Source organism: Ammospiza nelsoni, chromosome 6 (genome assembly GCF_027579445.1).
Source record: "Ammospiza nelsoni isolate bAmmNel1 chromosome 6, bAmmNel1.pri, whole genome shotgun sequence".
Classification (NCBI taxonomy): Eukaryota; Metazoa; Chordata; class Aves; order Passeriformes; family Passerellidae; genus Ammospiza; species Ammospiza nelsoni.
The window spans coordinates 38,529,970-38,546,056 of NC_080638.1; the positions used below are offsets into that span (position 1 = coordinate 38,529,970).

The 16,087-nt window shown below is 36.7% G+C and overlaps 1 protein-coding gene across 3 annotated transcripts in view; it reads left to right on the forward strand.

The window, feature by feature from the left end:
• NPAS3 (neuronal PAS domain protein 3) overlaps nt 1–16,087 on the forward strand; it is a 586,683-nt gene that overhangs the window by 21,263 nt on the left and 549,333 nt on the right. The window contains exons 1-2 of one of the 3 annotated variants that reach the window (XM_059475170.1): nt 14,266–14,392; nt 14,833–14,960. The exons of the other annotated variants lie outside the window; for them this stretch is intronic. Coding sequence (XP_059331153.1) covers nt 14,881–14,960 — 80 coding nt within the window. The 5' untranslated portion in view covers nt 14,266–14,392; nt 14,833–14,880. Of the gene's footprint in view, nt 1–14,265; nt 14,393–14,832; nt 14,961–16,087 lie in introns of those variants that run through there. 3 annotated transcript variants of the gene reach the window in all.

The following is a 16,087-nucleotide window of genomic DNA, read 5'->3' on the forward strand; positions in this document are numbered from 1 at the left end:
TGAAAATCTGGGTGACTCTTAACTAATCTTGCACATAGATCAAAATCCAAGCCTATCCAGAGAGATTTGATTTGATCCACGGATATTAAAATGTTGAACAGAGAGGCAGTATCTAACGTTCTTCCATTTAAAGTGGATTTAGTAGCAACAACAATGTCAAAATGATTGAAATTTGCATTTTCCAGGCTTTAGGATCATACTGGGAATATCAGTGTGGATTAATCGTGAGCTCTCTTTTCTCTAATAGAAAGTATTAGTATCTGACTACTTATAGAAAGGAACCAGAAAAATAGGTGTAAACTCTGAGTAATTTTTTGCCATTATTTATATCCAAACAATTCCACTGGTGTTAATGAAGTTGCAGAGTGTAATTGAAAAGAGAAATTGGCCCTCTCCTACTGAAATTTAATATATATGCTGAAAATGTTTTTGAGGAAAAATAAATGAGTTCTACCAATAATTCAAGTAGAAGATGGGATTTGCTTAGCTTTAGGTTAAAATCTTGATGGGGTAAACACTTTTTTGCCTCAAAGTTTTGTGATTATTTGATTAATACATTGGTGTTGATTTTAGCTTTATCAGTGAGATGCCCCCAAGAAGTAGTGAAATTGAAAAAAATTGATTAATTGCTGCTTATAATTAAACACATAGAAATTAAAAAAGAATAGTATTGATATTTTATTTTATTTTATTTTAATGCAGGACTCCTTGGAGACAAGATTAATTGAAAGGAGAAAGAGAAGCAAGCCCTTAAGGCTGGATAATGTATTGCTTTCAATTTCACTTGCTAGTATAAACAAAGCAGATGCTGAAGTTGCCCAAGAAATTGAAACTTGGGTTTGCAGATGTGTTTAAGTGAACATTTTCTATAAGTCCTAGTAAATGATATTAAAATTTCTAGCTTTAGAGAAAGGCTAATTTAAAGCAAGAAAATAAGCAATGTTCTTTATTGAACAATTATTTGAAATTGCAGGGTAATATTTTCAAAACAGTCAAAGTGGTTCAGAATCTTAAATTTCACTTTCAGATATATTTTATCTACAGAAACAGTTAATCTCATTGAAAAGCACAAAGATATGTAGGTGCTTAAGGGCCTATTTTGAAAAATGTGACTTTGGTTTCCCAATCACTACTATTTTTTTAACTTTTTGCCCACTAGCAACAAAATGCTACTTGGATTTTCACAGAAGAACATGCCAGCATCACAGAACTTCATCCAGTTTTCAGTAGAAGCTGGACTGGGTTCCTTATTTCTGCCAGAAAGAAATGCTTTTAAAAGAAATGGGTAAATTCTTTGAAGGTGTGAAAACTCAATACTAAGCAGTAGATGTAGGTAGTGAAGGGTGTCAGGATTTCACATGTGAACACTTAAAGCCTAAAAAAATAGATGAAATATGCAGATACTTCAGGTTTAATTTTAAAACCAATTCTGTATTATCTTGTATTTTTAGATGATATAACTTTCAAAATGGACTGGTGATCTTTTAATTGTTATGCTAATGCAGCAAGAATGGTGATACACATTCTCTTCCTGTTATAACTCTTTGGCCCAGCCTTTCAAACCCTTGCATTTCTACTTTAGATTTAATAGTACAGGGATGTTACCCAATTAAAGAATTTCAGAATCACTCATATATTTAGTAAATGAGTGCTCATTGCCAACATACAGTATATCAGAACATCAAGTTATCCAAAGAGCAGAGCATCCATTTAAGACTTATTTAAAATTAAAAGAGGCAAAACTAGAATATGAAACAGATACAGTGCTACAAAATGGAGGAAAAAAAGAGCATTGGGATATAAATTCATGTTAAATATTTTTCTGATTTAGGGAATTTGTATTCTTCTGTTTGTGTTGTAATGGTGATCTGTTCTATCCTTACCATTCAGAAGCAAGCAGGCAGAGGGCTTTATTTTAGATTTTTTGTGTCCCCATCTAGCCTTTTCTTGCTATTATTTGAAGTGCATGGCACAAGTTTATTTCTGCTTGTGGCTGGGGAAGTTGCTAAATGGCTGCTCAGAAAGCTGGTGGTGCTCGGAGCCAATGGAGACGTTCTGTTCTGCCAGCTCCTGGGGTCAGGGAATCGCTCTGCTGGCAGGAGCACCTGGCATTTCTCATGGAGGACATTCCCCTGTTGTGTTCAGGCCATGCCGCGATTGCTTTAAATACTTCAGATTGATGTGTCCCAAAAAAGGGAGAAAGAATCCCTGACAAACGGTGTAGTATTAAGTATACTTAGGTATAGCTTTGTGAAGCTCTGACAGAGATTACTGACGAGGTGGCTTTTCTTCTGTCATGATAGGGGTACAATGATTGCATATTTCTATGTTCCTAATTGCATTTTATTTTGTGATGTGCCTTGGAGCATCATTGCTGAGCAATTCAGCCCTGTTTCAAAGCTCACAAAAGTCAATTAATGGAAAGACTCTTACTGATTTCAAGTGATTTTGAATTATTCTCTTAGTATAACTTTTATTAAAACTCTGCTTAGTTCAGTTTTAATGTGTCAATATTTCTAATTAGGCTTACAGAATAATAAAATTAATATATTTTACTTTGTTTTTGTCTGATAAATGATCATAGTAGTCACTGTGCTTGCTAGATAGTGCCTGTGAAATGACTCATTATTTCTCAGAAACTGAGAGTTATTCCAGAAGTTTAGGGCAGCAAGATACTTTTCACATTATAAGCATAAGAAAAACTGTAAAAAAAAGTGAATTATCAGATAGGCTAGAAAATATCTTTGTAGGAATTTTCAAAACATAATCTGTCCAGGTTGTATGTTGCACTAATTTTTCAGATGTTGCGACTTTGGTTAGATTTTGAAAAATTTTTGAAAAGTTATGAACTCACATTCACTAAAAAGTTTTATTTAAAAAGAGAAGGGGTTTTTTTATGAATAAAGAAAGTTGAATTGTTCTAATCCTTGAGCATCCAGCTGATCTCTAGTTATTTATGTTTGGCCCATCCCATAATATCACCATTCATTTTTGTGAATTTCTCAACATGTGTGCAGCATACTTCACAGGTTTAAATACCTCTTTCAGTGCTGTATCTTAGCCCCACAGTCCTCTGTCAGTAAGTTTTTCCCCGTTTCTGTGAAGTGCAAAGGCACACATTGCCATGGGCACTATGCACACAGCTAGAGAAGATTTTAATTATGAATCTCTTAGCAGTGAGGGTACGTGAGGCATTATTGCTCAACCATTACTCTCTCTGTCCCTTCATCATTTCTTTTGATTTGCACAAAAGATACAGGAATTCCCCAAACACCATTATATTCATTAGAGTCACTTCTATATTTTAATCTCTGTGGTGGGAAAGCTTGTGCTTATTTTTGTCTCGACAGCAGTACACAGAGCCAGTTTATTAGTTTGCCTTGAGTACTGTGGCTCTGCTGGCTCCAGTGCTATGTTGTGAATTTACACAAGCTGAGTATCCAGCTGAGTATGTGCAGTGCAGCTAGGAAATCCCATCAAAATTCCTTCCAACTTTCCTCTTCTGCTTTTCCTATTCTTTTCTCTCTGTATAGGTTTTTATGCCTTAGATGCAAAAACATTCACTTACTGTAGGTACTAGAGCCAAAGTTTTATATAATGTCTTGCTATTAGTCACCAAAATAAGTCAGTGCCAGTAAGATGTTCAGGTTCTCTTGGAAGCTTGCACTTACATTTAAAACATCCGAATTTTTTTTAATCACTCAGGCCTACTGCAGATGAAATCAGTGAGAGACCCTTCTCTGTCAGCTAGATAACCCTTCCATTTCTGCAGTTCCAAATTTTAAGTAGATACTGGAAGTCTGTTTTATTCATTCACATTTATGAGTCTTAAAACCAGCATGTTTTTAAGACTCATAAATGGGAATGCATAAATACAAGAGTATTTATATTCCTGACAATTGATAAATCCTTGATATGCAGTAAGGTATAGAGCAGATTTTATCAATGCATAGTATGCCTTGAACCTGTTGCTTTCCTTTTTTTTTTTGTTATTTTTGTAAACACCTATGGTGCTCTTTGAAGTCTATTTTCTACTATATGACCTTTATGTAGGAGCAGAGTTTCCACAAAATTCTCTTTATCTCAGCACTGACTATTGACAAAATAGCTACATATCCTTGGTAAGCATGTATCATTGTTAACATGAGTTATTAAAAACGTTATCCTTTGATTGGTGTAAAGTTTTGTAGCTCCAAAAGACTCATAGCCCCCACACATATACACATGCATGCACACTTTTAATTCAACATGATAATCACTATTTTTGGTCTCTTTGTTTTTGAAGAGCAAGTCAGAATGACTCTAGTCCTAATAATTGCTCCTATGTTGGAGAATCATTTAAACCCATTTATGAGTGGAATCATAAATATAATTTCCTCTGTTATTAGGAAGAGCACCAGCATTCCCTGTGAGGACAGGGAGCAGGAAGGGCCAGCCAGAACACAAGTATATCATGTCTTCAGAGCCTCAGTGATGTCACCCTGGGCTGTCTTTGGTGTTTCTTTCTTTATGCACACTTGCAAGGCAGTTGGGCAAAGGTTGTTGCAGGTAGGCAGATAAAGAGGTAGCTGAGAAACTGGTGATTGTCTTCTTTATATGAAGAAGTGAAAAAAATTCCGAAAGCAAGTCACTTAGAAAATAGCTAGGCTGCAGTTATTAAAAAATAAAAAAAGGTTAAAGTCAGATATTAAATGAAAATCCTGTTAAGTCATAGAACAAGCAAGGCTATCCTCATCATTACAGTATTTTGAGAAGGAAAAGGGATGTTATTTAGTTTGTTTTGCTTCTTTTTTCTTCACACATTGTAAGTCTCTGACCAGGACTGACCATTACATGCCTCTTTACTGGCAGCACACTGAAACCAAGAGCTTGATTAGCTTTTGATACTCCTGGATTATAAATTAGTGGTAAAATATTAATAAAAAGGGAAAACAGACTTATGAATGACTGGCTGTAAATTGAAGTCTGCATTCAGACAGAATGAGTTGTTCATTTCAAAGTTACAGGGAGTTGACTGGTTTGGCAGAAAGTTTGCTAGGAAGTGGTTTTGGATTTTGGTTTACTTCTATGGGAGTCACAAGGAATTGGAACTGGGCGTTCCTTGAAATGCAAATTTTTGCCAGGGTTTTTTGAGCATGGCCATGGAAACCGAGGAGGCTTAGGTACTCATTGGCATTTCCCACTCTTTTTTGTGGAACTCTGCAATTAAGGGCCCATCAGTCTGGAGTGGCTGATTGGAGAAACAGAGGGTTCTTTCTTAAGTGGAAATATGCTTTCTCTGACTGAGATCTACCCTCTGGATCTCATTCTGAGTTGTCTGGAGTGTCAAGTTTAGTTAATTGTATATTCCCGTTGAGAAGGAAAACTGAGAAAAAACTGTTGATTTTGGTTTGTTGCTTCATATTTTCAGAGGCTTGGATCCTTTTCTCTTGAACTCTAAGAAGGACATTTAAAAAGTCGAGTTGGTATCTTGAAAAATGAGTTATTGTTGACTAGCAAGATTAGGTTCAGCATAAACAAATGATCTGAAGGGACCAATAGAAACCAAATTTACACGTTAAAACCCTCCACAAACATTGTATGGATTTGATTGAGCTTTACCTCAGTTAAAAAAATAATGAAGAGCCGCATGTTAAATTTTCTTCGATGTCATGAATTATAATACTGAATCCAGTGTCATTAAATTGTATTTTTTGTTTCTTGTCAGCTACAACAATTTCAGCAGAGCACAATCCATTTGAAAGTATGAATAAAATTCAGAGAGTAGCATCAAGGACTTCTGAGCTCAGGAAACTGAGTTTGGCAGTGCTAATTTGTATTAAAGTTGTTGTTGCATGACAGCAGGAAAAAGATTTAATGCTTGCCACCTGAATCAAGCCATGGAACATTGGTTTCTATAACTGCCATGAATTTGAATCAAGGCCAATATCTCTAAATTTGAAATAAACTGATACTCTGTCTTGAAAGAAGATACAGGCCACTTATGTTGCAGAAGGTATTTAGAAAATGTATTTCAATTTAATTTTCAGCAGTATATATCTTTCAAATTTTTAGGCACTTAAGCACTGGAATTTTTGGCTTTTTCTGTATTCCAGCAAGTATGTAGCCTTCCAGCCATTTATTTGTCAATATCCATTCTGAAACTAATACTGATTTGCACAAGACCAGAGATGCTGGTTTTACTCTCAGTATTATTATGCAGCTGCTTACCTTAATCTGGAAGTCATTTTTCTTTTGTATATCACTGCATTAATGGAGAAAATCAGATTTCAAGCCAAGTAGTCACACTACAAAGCTTTAAAGTCACCAGATAAAAGCTTGTACCGTGAGCCTAAGTGTAGCAACATTGTCTTTACAACACCATGTAGTGTGATGATACCTTTCTTTCTAAAGGATCCCTTACTGCTTTACAACAAGCAGTTCAAATATGGAATTTCTTTGTTTCTCTTCAGAAGGCAGGCAAAAACTAAGTGAAATTCTTTCCTGTGTCTGGACTGCCTTTGAATCTCTGTGTAAATACCACATTTACTCACATAGATTGTTTATCATCGTAGCAACAATTTGAATGTTTAGCTGGCACCTGGGAGCAGTGAAACAAACCCCTTCATTCCTTAATGTAAATTAAATTTTGACCTTGTAACCAGGGCTGAGTGCACAAGATCGTGTGACATTTTAGGACTGGGAGTGAGAGGACTAAGTAGCAAAACTTGAACCCAGCCATGCCCTCTTACAAGTAGTTCCTGTTTTTCACTGAGTACAGAAGATCCTGGTAATTGATCCATTATGTGTGAATAACTTAATCCACCATTGTAATCTAGCTATCTAGAGTGAAATACAGCATCTGTTTCATAGCATGTAAGAGCAATACACAAAAATCTTGTGATGGAAAGGGAAAAAGGTACTGTATGCATATGGAAGTGCCAGGGAAACTTGTAGAGGTAGAAGGCAGCTATTCCACTAAAATTATTTGATGTCTTTGTTGTCATATAACATACTTTGTGGGGTTGTCTTTCATGTCCCTGATGGAGCCCTGAGGATATACTCCATTTCAACCCTGTTTTTAACCTCTCTCTGTGCTCAAAGACACAGCTTCTTGGTGAGGAGGATGAGATTCTCTTCAGAGCTGAACAGTGCTGCTCCTTAATCGGCTGAAGTGGTGCTTGCACGATAACAAGAGGTACTAGTTTCACCCCAGGTTGTGCCAGCTTGGGAAGCTATAGAGGCTGGAAATTTAACCCAGATCTATGGCATGGTAATACAGAGCATTATCTTTAGGCTAGCAGGCCTAGCTACAGTCCATAGTTGAAATTTAAAGCAATTTTTAAAATGCATTCAATTTTAAATGCCCCAAGGTTCCTATAATTTGTGAAGCTGCATCTCTTCAAAGTATTATGAACAACACTGAATTTTTGCTTTTGGTGGATATGTTATAAATATGAAGAATGATAAACTTTAAGGGTGATTAGTAGTAGAAGAAAATAAAGAAGTACTTGCACTGTCAGGTGTCAGTGCTGTCATTTAAGGGGATACATAGTCGGGAGGCTGGGGAGAACTGCTATTATTGAGCTTGTGAAACAAAATTACATAGGAATTTATGCCTTTTTTTTGAGGGTGTAGGAGGTAAACTTCATTTTCAGCATGGTCTTTCCACTGATCATTGAGGCTGTTCTGCAGTATTTTTCATAGACACTTATGATCTTTTGTGTATAGTTCTAGTTTATTCTACTGAGTTTCAACTTAAAATGTTGTCTGGTATATCTTCCAAAAACATATAGGTACACCATATTATTGCTTAACTTTCATGGTGCTGCGTAGTCCCTTCTAGTATCAAAGGTCTGTATTACACATTAATTTAAATTTTGAGGGGAAATAATAATTTTAAGAAGACGAAATGACTGAAACACAAAACAGTATTTTGTTTGGGTTTTTTTCCTCCACAGCAACACAAAAGCAATGGTTGAGAAACACGCAGAAATCCTGCCCTGTTTAGCCTTCATCTGTTCAGTGATCCTGCTTGTGGCAGAGAATCTTACATTATTTTCACATTTAGAACTCTTGATTTTGGACTGCTTCTCTGAAGTTTTTTACCATGATTTCCTTCAAAAGCAGTCTCACTTTTTTTCCCTTTATGCTTTAATGCTCTTTTTAGTGAGCACATGGCACAGTACTTGTGATGAACAACAGGCTAACAGTGTGCATTCAGTGCATGATGTTGTTTCTTAAAGCAAAAACTTTTCTTTAAAAAAAATCTATAATCATAAAGCAGTGGATTGTTTTTCCTTTGATAATTTCATTAATTTTGTAGAATTAAAGGGAAAAAGGAGTAAGTAAAGAGGTGTTTTTCTTGACTGCCAGTGCCACAAGCTCAATCTGGAATTTAAAAGTCTATCTATATTCTTTCTGGTGTATGGACCACCAGCACTGAGGACTTGGTTGCTGGAATTTTCCCCTACCAGTTCTGCTGATGCATAAGCCATTTACTCTCCTGTAGCTGTGCTGACTTCATAAAGAAAAATTGAAAGTAGAAAAACACTTTTTCCCATTAAAGCAATTATGAATATTCCCAGCAGTTGTAATAACATGATACTGTGTTTAAAGATATTTTAAAATATTTTTTCTTTTGAATGGTAGTAACAGTCACATCTCATTCCTGCATTGGAGAAGTGTATTAAAGTATTAGGTCTTGTTATCCTGGAGTGTATTGGGAAGAGTGTGGCCAAAGGGCTGAGAGATGTGATCCTCTCGCTCTTGGCCTTAGTGAGGCCACATCTGGAGTGTTTTGGGCTCCTCAGTACAAGACAGACAAGGAGCTACTGGAGAGTGTCCAGCAGAGGCCAGAGATGATTTGGGGTCTGGAGCATCTCTCTCATGAGGAGAAACTGTGGGAGCTGGACCTGTTTAGTGTGGGGAAGAGAAGGCAGAGGGAATCTCATTAACACATATAAATATCTCAGAGGCAGGTGCCAGGAGGGTGGTGCCAGACTTTTCAGTGGTGCCCAGACAGGATGAGGGGCAATGGTCATGAACCAAAACACAAGAAATTCCCTCTCAACATGTGGAAGAGCTTCTTTACTTTGAGGGTGGCAGGGCACTGGAACAGAGCACAACCCAGAGAGGTTGTGGAGTCTCCCTGTCTGGAGACATTCAAATCCCACCTGGATGTGGTTCTGTGTAACTTGCTCTAGGTGACTCTGCCTTGGCAGGGAGGTTGGACTAACAGATCTCAGGAGGTCCCTACAAACCTTAAAGATTCTTTGATTTACCTTGATATAGTATTATTGATCTGTTTGGAGCTTGGTTCCCTTTCCAAAGGAAAAGACTGGGATCCCAGCTCCAATTTACACATGAAAAGTCAAGGTTCTCTCAAGTCCCACCTCTGGCAGAATGTGTTCCAGGGATACTTCTTAAGACAAGATAATAGAAACCAGGCTTCTCCTGTTTTAACGTTGCAGATTTTTGACACTTTTGCGGTGTTTTCCTACCTGAAACATGGTATGTTTTTGGCAGAATATATTGTAGCTGGTGTAGGTATTGGTAGGTATTCAGGAAAATAACAGGCACGTGTTTATTATGGGTGGTAACATCTTTTTCAGCTGTGTATTATTTTACTTTACATATATATATATATATACACATATCACCTATATCTCAGTTCAGTAATAACATCCAATAACATGCACAAGCTAAAGCATATTTATTTCTAAGAAGTACACATAAGTTCGTGCACATTGTGTCTTATTACTTGTGATTGCAACAATAGTTGGAATTTCTCAGTTCCAACAGGCTAAGTACATATATCTCTGCATTTACAGTGTGTAACTCTATACTGATAACGTGCCATTTTCCCTGGTACAATGATGTCTTTGTTAAGGCTGGGCTTAGCATTCTAATCATATATTAGAAAAGTTCTTCATCCAGAAGGTGGTGGAACATTGGAATAGACTCCCCAGGGAAGCAGTCATGGCCCCGAGTCTGACAGAGTTCAGGAAGTGTTTAGACACCACTCTCAGCACATGGTGTAATCCTTGGGATGGTCTAGTGCAAAGCCAGGAGATTACTTCAATGTAATTGTGGGTCCATTCCAACTCAGCATATTCTGTGATTTTGAGAACATAGCTATCTTTCAAATGTACTTGCAAAATGCTTTCTTTTCCTTTTCTAAATATATCTTGGTGGAATGCTCCAGTAGACTAGTATATGATGATATCAAAGTTTTCTTAATTATAATTTCATTATTTATCTTGGGATCACCCAAAGTTTCCTTCCTGTAAGAGAAGTTCTTGTTCCTGAATTATGCTGATGATGCTTTTCAGCAATTTTACCTTATTATGCCCTCCCTTTATGTTTATGCCTGTAAGACAGCCTAGGAAGTAAAGACAGAGTAACATTCAGCATAAAGTACAGTTTCATGCAGTGAGAATTCAGACTATTTGCAGAAAGAAAAATTATTGCCAGTACACATATTTATCCTGTTGAGACCTTTTTTAAGTTTCCTTTTTCTGTAGTTGATTTTTCCCTTTCATGTACTTAATTGGGAGTGATGATACGTAATAAACACATTAAAATAGAGAGCATACCAGGCTGAATGTGAAAATGCATGTCTTTAGGTTAGATAATATTTTATTTTTGTAAGGTGCAGAACTGAGCGAGGGGTGTATTTATGTTTTACACCTTGGCCAAATAGTGGACTTTTCTGTGATGTAACCTATTTAGTTGCAGAAACTTCTCTGTGTAGCTGCCCTGCAGTGCTGAAAGCAAATTATGAATGCTGTACTGTTTAAGAGCAGAAAGGTTTGCCTGGAAGAGAGCGGTATGCCTGGGCCCCCTGCTATTGAGGAGATGCCAGTCAGAAATGAAAACGTCTTTCATGAAACTATAGCGAACTTCCCTGTGATACAGTACAATAATGCGAGGAATTCTTAGTCAAAACCTGTAAAAATGAGTATAATACCTTGAATGTGGCAAAGAAGTGTTGGCTTATAAGGGACTATTTTAAGATGTCACTGCCAAAAATATGTGTGGTTCTAATACAGTTTTAGAAGTGACAGGATTGAGGAGTTTTAAGCCTTTACCCCCCATTTACCCCCCCTCCCTGCCTCCCCCCACCTTTTGAGATCTCCAGTTTCTTTTGCCTTTTGGTTACAACTACAAAAGATGTCTTCTGAGAAAAATGCTTTCTGCATGACATCAGAATAAAGGAATGTTCCACACTATTCAGCATGCTTAAAAGTACTGGTTGACTGAAATAACATTACATTTAAAATTAATGCTAAACAGAAAGCCAGTTAAGAGAAAAAAACAGAACAAATAATGTTTCTGCAAACTTTTATCTTTAAGAAACATTGATTTATTGGACTTTATAGAAGTGTTTTCTTTAAAATAATAAAATTATGCCCTGTGTAACAGCACAGTAAAATAAAGAAAACTGCTGTTTTGTTGTGTGCTGAAATGCATGTGGCCACAGGTAAAGATTGAAAAATTTGGAATGGAAATATAAAAAGTACATAGATATAGAAAAGTTAATACATTACTCTAGATGGGAGAAATTTTTAGGAAAGATATTTACTCAGTGCAAAAATCCTAAGGTTTTTTCATTGCCAGTTAATATTTGTTTTGTCTGACCTCAATTTATTTTTTCACGTAATATTAATAAAGAAAGCTAATTATTCTCACAACTTCTGCATTTATGAAAGTGTTTATTTTTCTTGAGCAATAACAAATACATTATTGCTTGGACAGTAGCTGTTACATTATTCTTTGGCATGGTGTAATTTTCACTGGCACTTGGGATAGTCAAAGAAAGAATTGAGAAATTGTTAAAAATAGCAAAAGGTGATGCTTAAGGAAGTATCTTCTGAACTAACAAAAACACATAACAAAATGTAAAATAAAAGTAATGAAATTAGTAACTGCTTCAAATTAAGAATTACACCAGTTATAAATGTAGGGATATCACTGTTCAGAATCATGAAACTTCAAATTTAATTACTTCTTGTATTTTAGTGAATAATTATTCATTGCAGATCAATAGATTTCTTGTCAAAAAAAGGAGAAGGCTTAAGATGCACTTCAGCCCATAGGAGAGAAGGGAAGCTTAAGTTCACGTGATCAGGTATGAATGCTTTAATATCAAACCATTGGTGCATTGCTGTGAAAACCTACATAGATTTCTAGGACAGAATAAAGGTCCAAACACTGTCCTTGAGAGCGTGTGGTGGCAGGGATTTCACAAATGCAGATGTCAGTCACATCCTGCACTGAAGGCATGGAGGGCTGGAGATGGGAGAGCTGCCAGTCCCCACCATCAGTGAAACTTCCTTGCCCTGCAGCTGTTCTGTGTGGGAATGGGCCATAAGCTGCAGGTGTCATCCAGGTTTTAGTGTTGATTATGAGTTCCCTTAAATTTAGATTTTTTTCTGATAAATTAAACCAACATAAGGGTCTGTCATCTAAGCAGACAAATGAGAATGCATCCCCGAAGCAGCAGCATTAGCTGAAAGGAGAGCAAGTGTGGCTGTTGAAAGGCTGTTGGGGCACCTGCATCCCCTCCTGGAAGTGTGCTGCCTGCTCTGCACCTTTCTCACCCAGCAATCTTTGAGTAGGAGCCCAGTGAGCTGGGGGAGACATGAACCAAGGTGTCCAAGAAGCTGAGTATCAGCTGAACTGCAGCACTGAAGCAAACCAGGGAATTACAGATTTTTTTTTTCAGAAAGGCAAGTTTCTGTGTAAGTTTCCCCAGTTCTGTAAACATCTGTGTGAATAGTATGTGTTGTTTTATAAAGCTTGTGGAAGAAGAAGGGAGAAGAAGGAGAGAGAGAATTGCATGATAAGAAAGAATTGCTATAATGTTGCTAATTCTCATCTAATTATGAGTTAATGAGACTCAATGTTTTACTTGAAATGCCCTAGCATCCTGTGCTTATGTTTTTTTTCTTTCAGCCAAAAACTTTATTGAGACTCTGAAATCCTTATAGGCTCAAAACCAGGAAATCTTACACCTTAAAATTTATTGTTATTATTACTATTTTATTATTCCTGGCATGCTTCTCATGAGATTTTTATTGCTGCAGTTGTCAGCCCTTCTACACTGGGTACCTGTTCAATGAATCCATGCAATGTCTCACACCAAATGAGACACCACCCATTTTCACATCTGGCAGCTTGAGAAGCATCACAATGCATGAAAAGCAAAACAGAGGAAGGGGCACATAATGTTTTTTGTATGGACTCTCTGCAGCAAGTCATATCTGTACAACAGAATACTTCAGAGAGAATTTTGTTGTGTGTTTTCTTTTTACCATTACCTGAAAGAACAATAAAGTTGCATTGATACACAGAGTTATTTGGAGAGACATATACCTAGAATAAATTGAGATTTTAAAAAATGCAAAAATAAAGTTATTATCTTTAACTTTGCATATTGAAAATAAATACTAAGGTAGTGAAGATAGAACCATCAGGCAGACAGCAGGTGGGCCAACCAGCAGGAGGGAAATGATACTTGCTGCACCTGTTCTGCACACTTAAAAAAAAAGTAAAAAAATTGGAAATTCCTGCATGACACCTACTTTTATTCTGTTATTTCCTTACTGTATTTTCCTATTTTGTCTTCAAATTTTTAGGAGGGACATCTGGAGGTTTCAAAGGACTTTATGCTATGTAGATTTCTATGTTTCCTTGTATTCTTTGATATATATATATATATATATGTATATATGTATGTGCCACTATGCTACAGATGGTAATAAACCCTTTTTTATTGTCCTAATGGAGATAGTCGACAACTATTATTCCTGTTTTGCAGGTGGACAAAAGCAAAGTACAGGAAGAGGTCAGCATCAATTCATGGCTTAACTGTTAACATAATTTATAGGTTATATCTCAATTGTGGGAGGATGGAGTCAGTGCATAGAAATGGCTTTGGTATCCTTTTGCTCTTTTGCAGCTCTGCTGGTTCAGTAACCCTGTAGTTCACTGAAGAATTTGCTGTCTGGTCTAATTTTATTCAGATTTGAAGCAGCTGCAGGGGTCAGCAAGTCCATCATGTATCAGTGTGGCAAAGGAAGTGGCTGAGCCTGTGCCTGTTCCTCTTGCACAACAAGCAGTGGAGAAGACACAGCACACAAGTGCCAGGTTGGCTGGGTGGGGCAGTAGGATCAGCTGTGAACTGGTCAGAGCAGGATTACCCAATTAAATCATTATTAGGGCCGTGGTAGGTGGAGCAGGTGGGTTGTAAAGCAGGTGGGTTTGGCTCTAAACTGCTGCCTCCCAGAGCTGGCTGTGAGCTATTTAGGGGATGGTTCTAGAGAGTGGTTGCTCTAAAGATGCTTGCAGGAATAGGGTGTTTGGTGTTCCTGGCTTCTACTCTTCTGTATGCTATGACATGTTCCAAGTAAGTACAGAACTTTGCATTATTTCTCTCTGTGTCCACCTTGGTGAAATTTCACGTTATTGCTTAACATTGATGCTGCAAGCATTAATGGTAGTATTGTCAGTTTGACTATCTGAATTCACAAAAAACACAGTGGTGGTCTTTTTCTTGTTGTGCTGTGGTTTCTTCCTCAGAAGTCCTTTGCTACAAAATATAGCACATGCAGAATTTTTAAATTTGATATTAGAGTCAAAGTGTATGGAGTAGAGTGTTGAACAAATTAGGAGGAGTGAGAATTTACTGTCTGTTTTGTTTTCTGGTGACTCTGATTCTTGAGAAAACTGTTTCTGCCTTCAGAAGTTGTATCATATTCAAAAATCCAATAACATGTCTTGGAGAGCTAAGTATTTGTGATACTTGATTAAATTCATGTTTAAGAGGAGGAATTTTGTGTTTTGAAGGGCCAGTTTTGCAAGTAAACACTCCAAGATGCAGTCTGTACTTATGGTATGAAGAGTTCAATTACTGATGAAAGTTTCATAAAAGGAAGCCCTATGGCTAGTGACAAGAACAGTAGTACTATAGTAGGGTACGTATATAGAAGGAATTATTTTACTTCTATAATCACTATTTAGTATGTTTTTCATTGGTTGCTAATAATTGAGGATTTCATGATGATAAAATTTACCTTTACTCAAAAATCTGTTTATCAAGGCTTGAACTTGATCATAGATCTTTATAAGTACTATAGGTGGTGTTTTCCTGGTTCATGCTTGCCTCATTCTGAAAGATGTGAAGAATTGCTGAAGATCTGACTGTGACTAAAGATAGCCAGCAGACTGTTGTTTGAAAACTGATATTCTCAAACAGGAAAACCAAATACCTCTTTTTAGAGCAGTACAGAAACCTTCAGTTTAGCAATAAACTACAACTGGCTTGAAATGAGAATTATAAATAGCTCAATTGAGTGGATAAACTAGTTACTGTACCTCTTTAAATGAGAACTCCCAGAGTTTATCTTCCAAGTGTGTGAAGTACATTTTATGTAGTTGCTCAATCAGTGCATGCATTTTGGTGGGAGACTCCATTCTTCCAGACAAAGGTGGCTCATATCCACCTTAGGAGAATTCTTCTTAATGAAAAACTAACTTTTTTTGAGGAAGATCCTTTTAATCTCCCAAGTGTACTGTATGTTTAACTGAACTATCACTGTCATTGAGATTAGCTGATATGCCAATCCTTGTATTTGAAAGACAAGCTGAACGTTGTGTCCATAGAAAAAAAGAATGAAATAAAATTTCTATGCAAATGACATTTTATACATGTTTCTGAGAAAAGTTTCCTATCAGGTTGCAAAGCTGTTATGAATGCATTCATTCTTTTAGGCAGAATAAAGGCAATCCTTTAATGTTAAATTAGGATAAATAAGTAGTTACAAGATGCTTAGACGTTTGTTTATCAGTAATTTATAACCATGCTACAGGTTTGCATCTTGAAAATATAACAAGTTGGAGGGGGGAAAAAGGGTCGGTTGTTTTATTACTTTTTCAAAATTAAAAATAAGTATGTAATTGAGTAGGTATGAAACCTTTGTGGCAGTACATACAGCAGTGTAATTACAAAAGACAGCTTACTGCAAATGGGCTGTCTGGCTCTTTTGTGCTTTGGCAAGAGGAAATTTCCCTTTAGGATAGATTCTCTTTCACAAGCTGACAA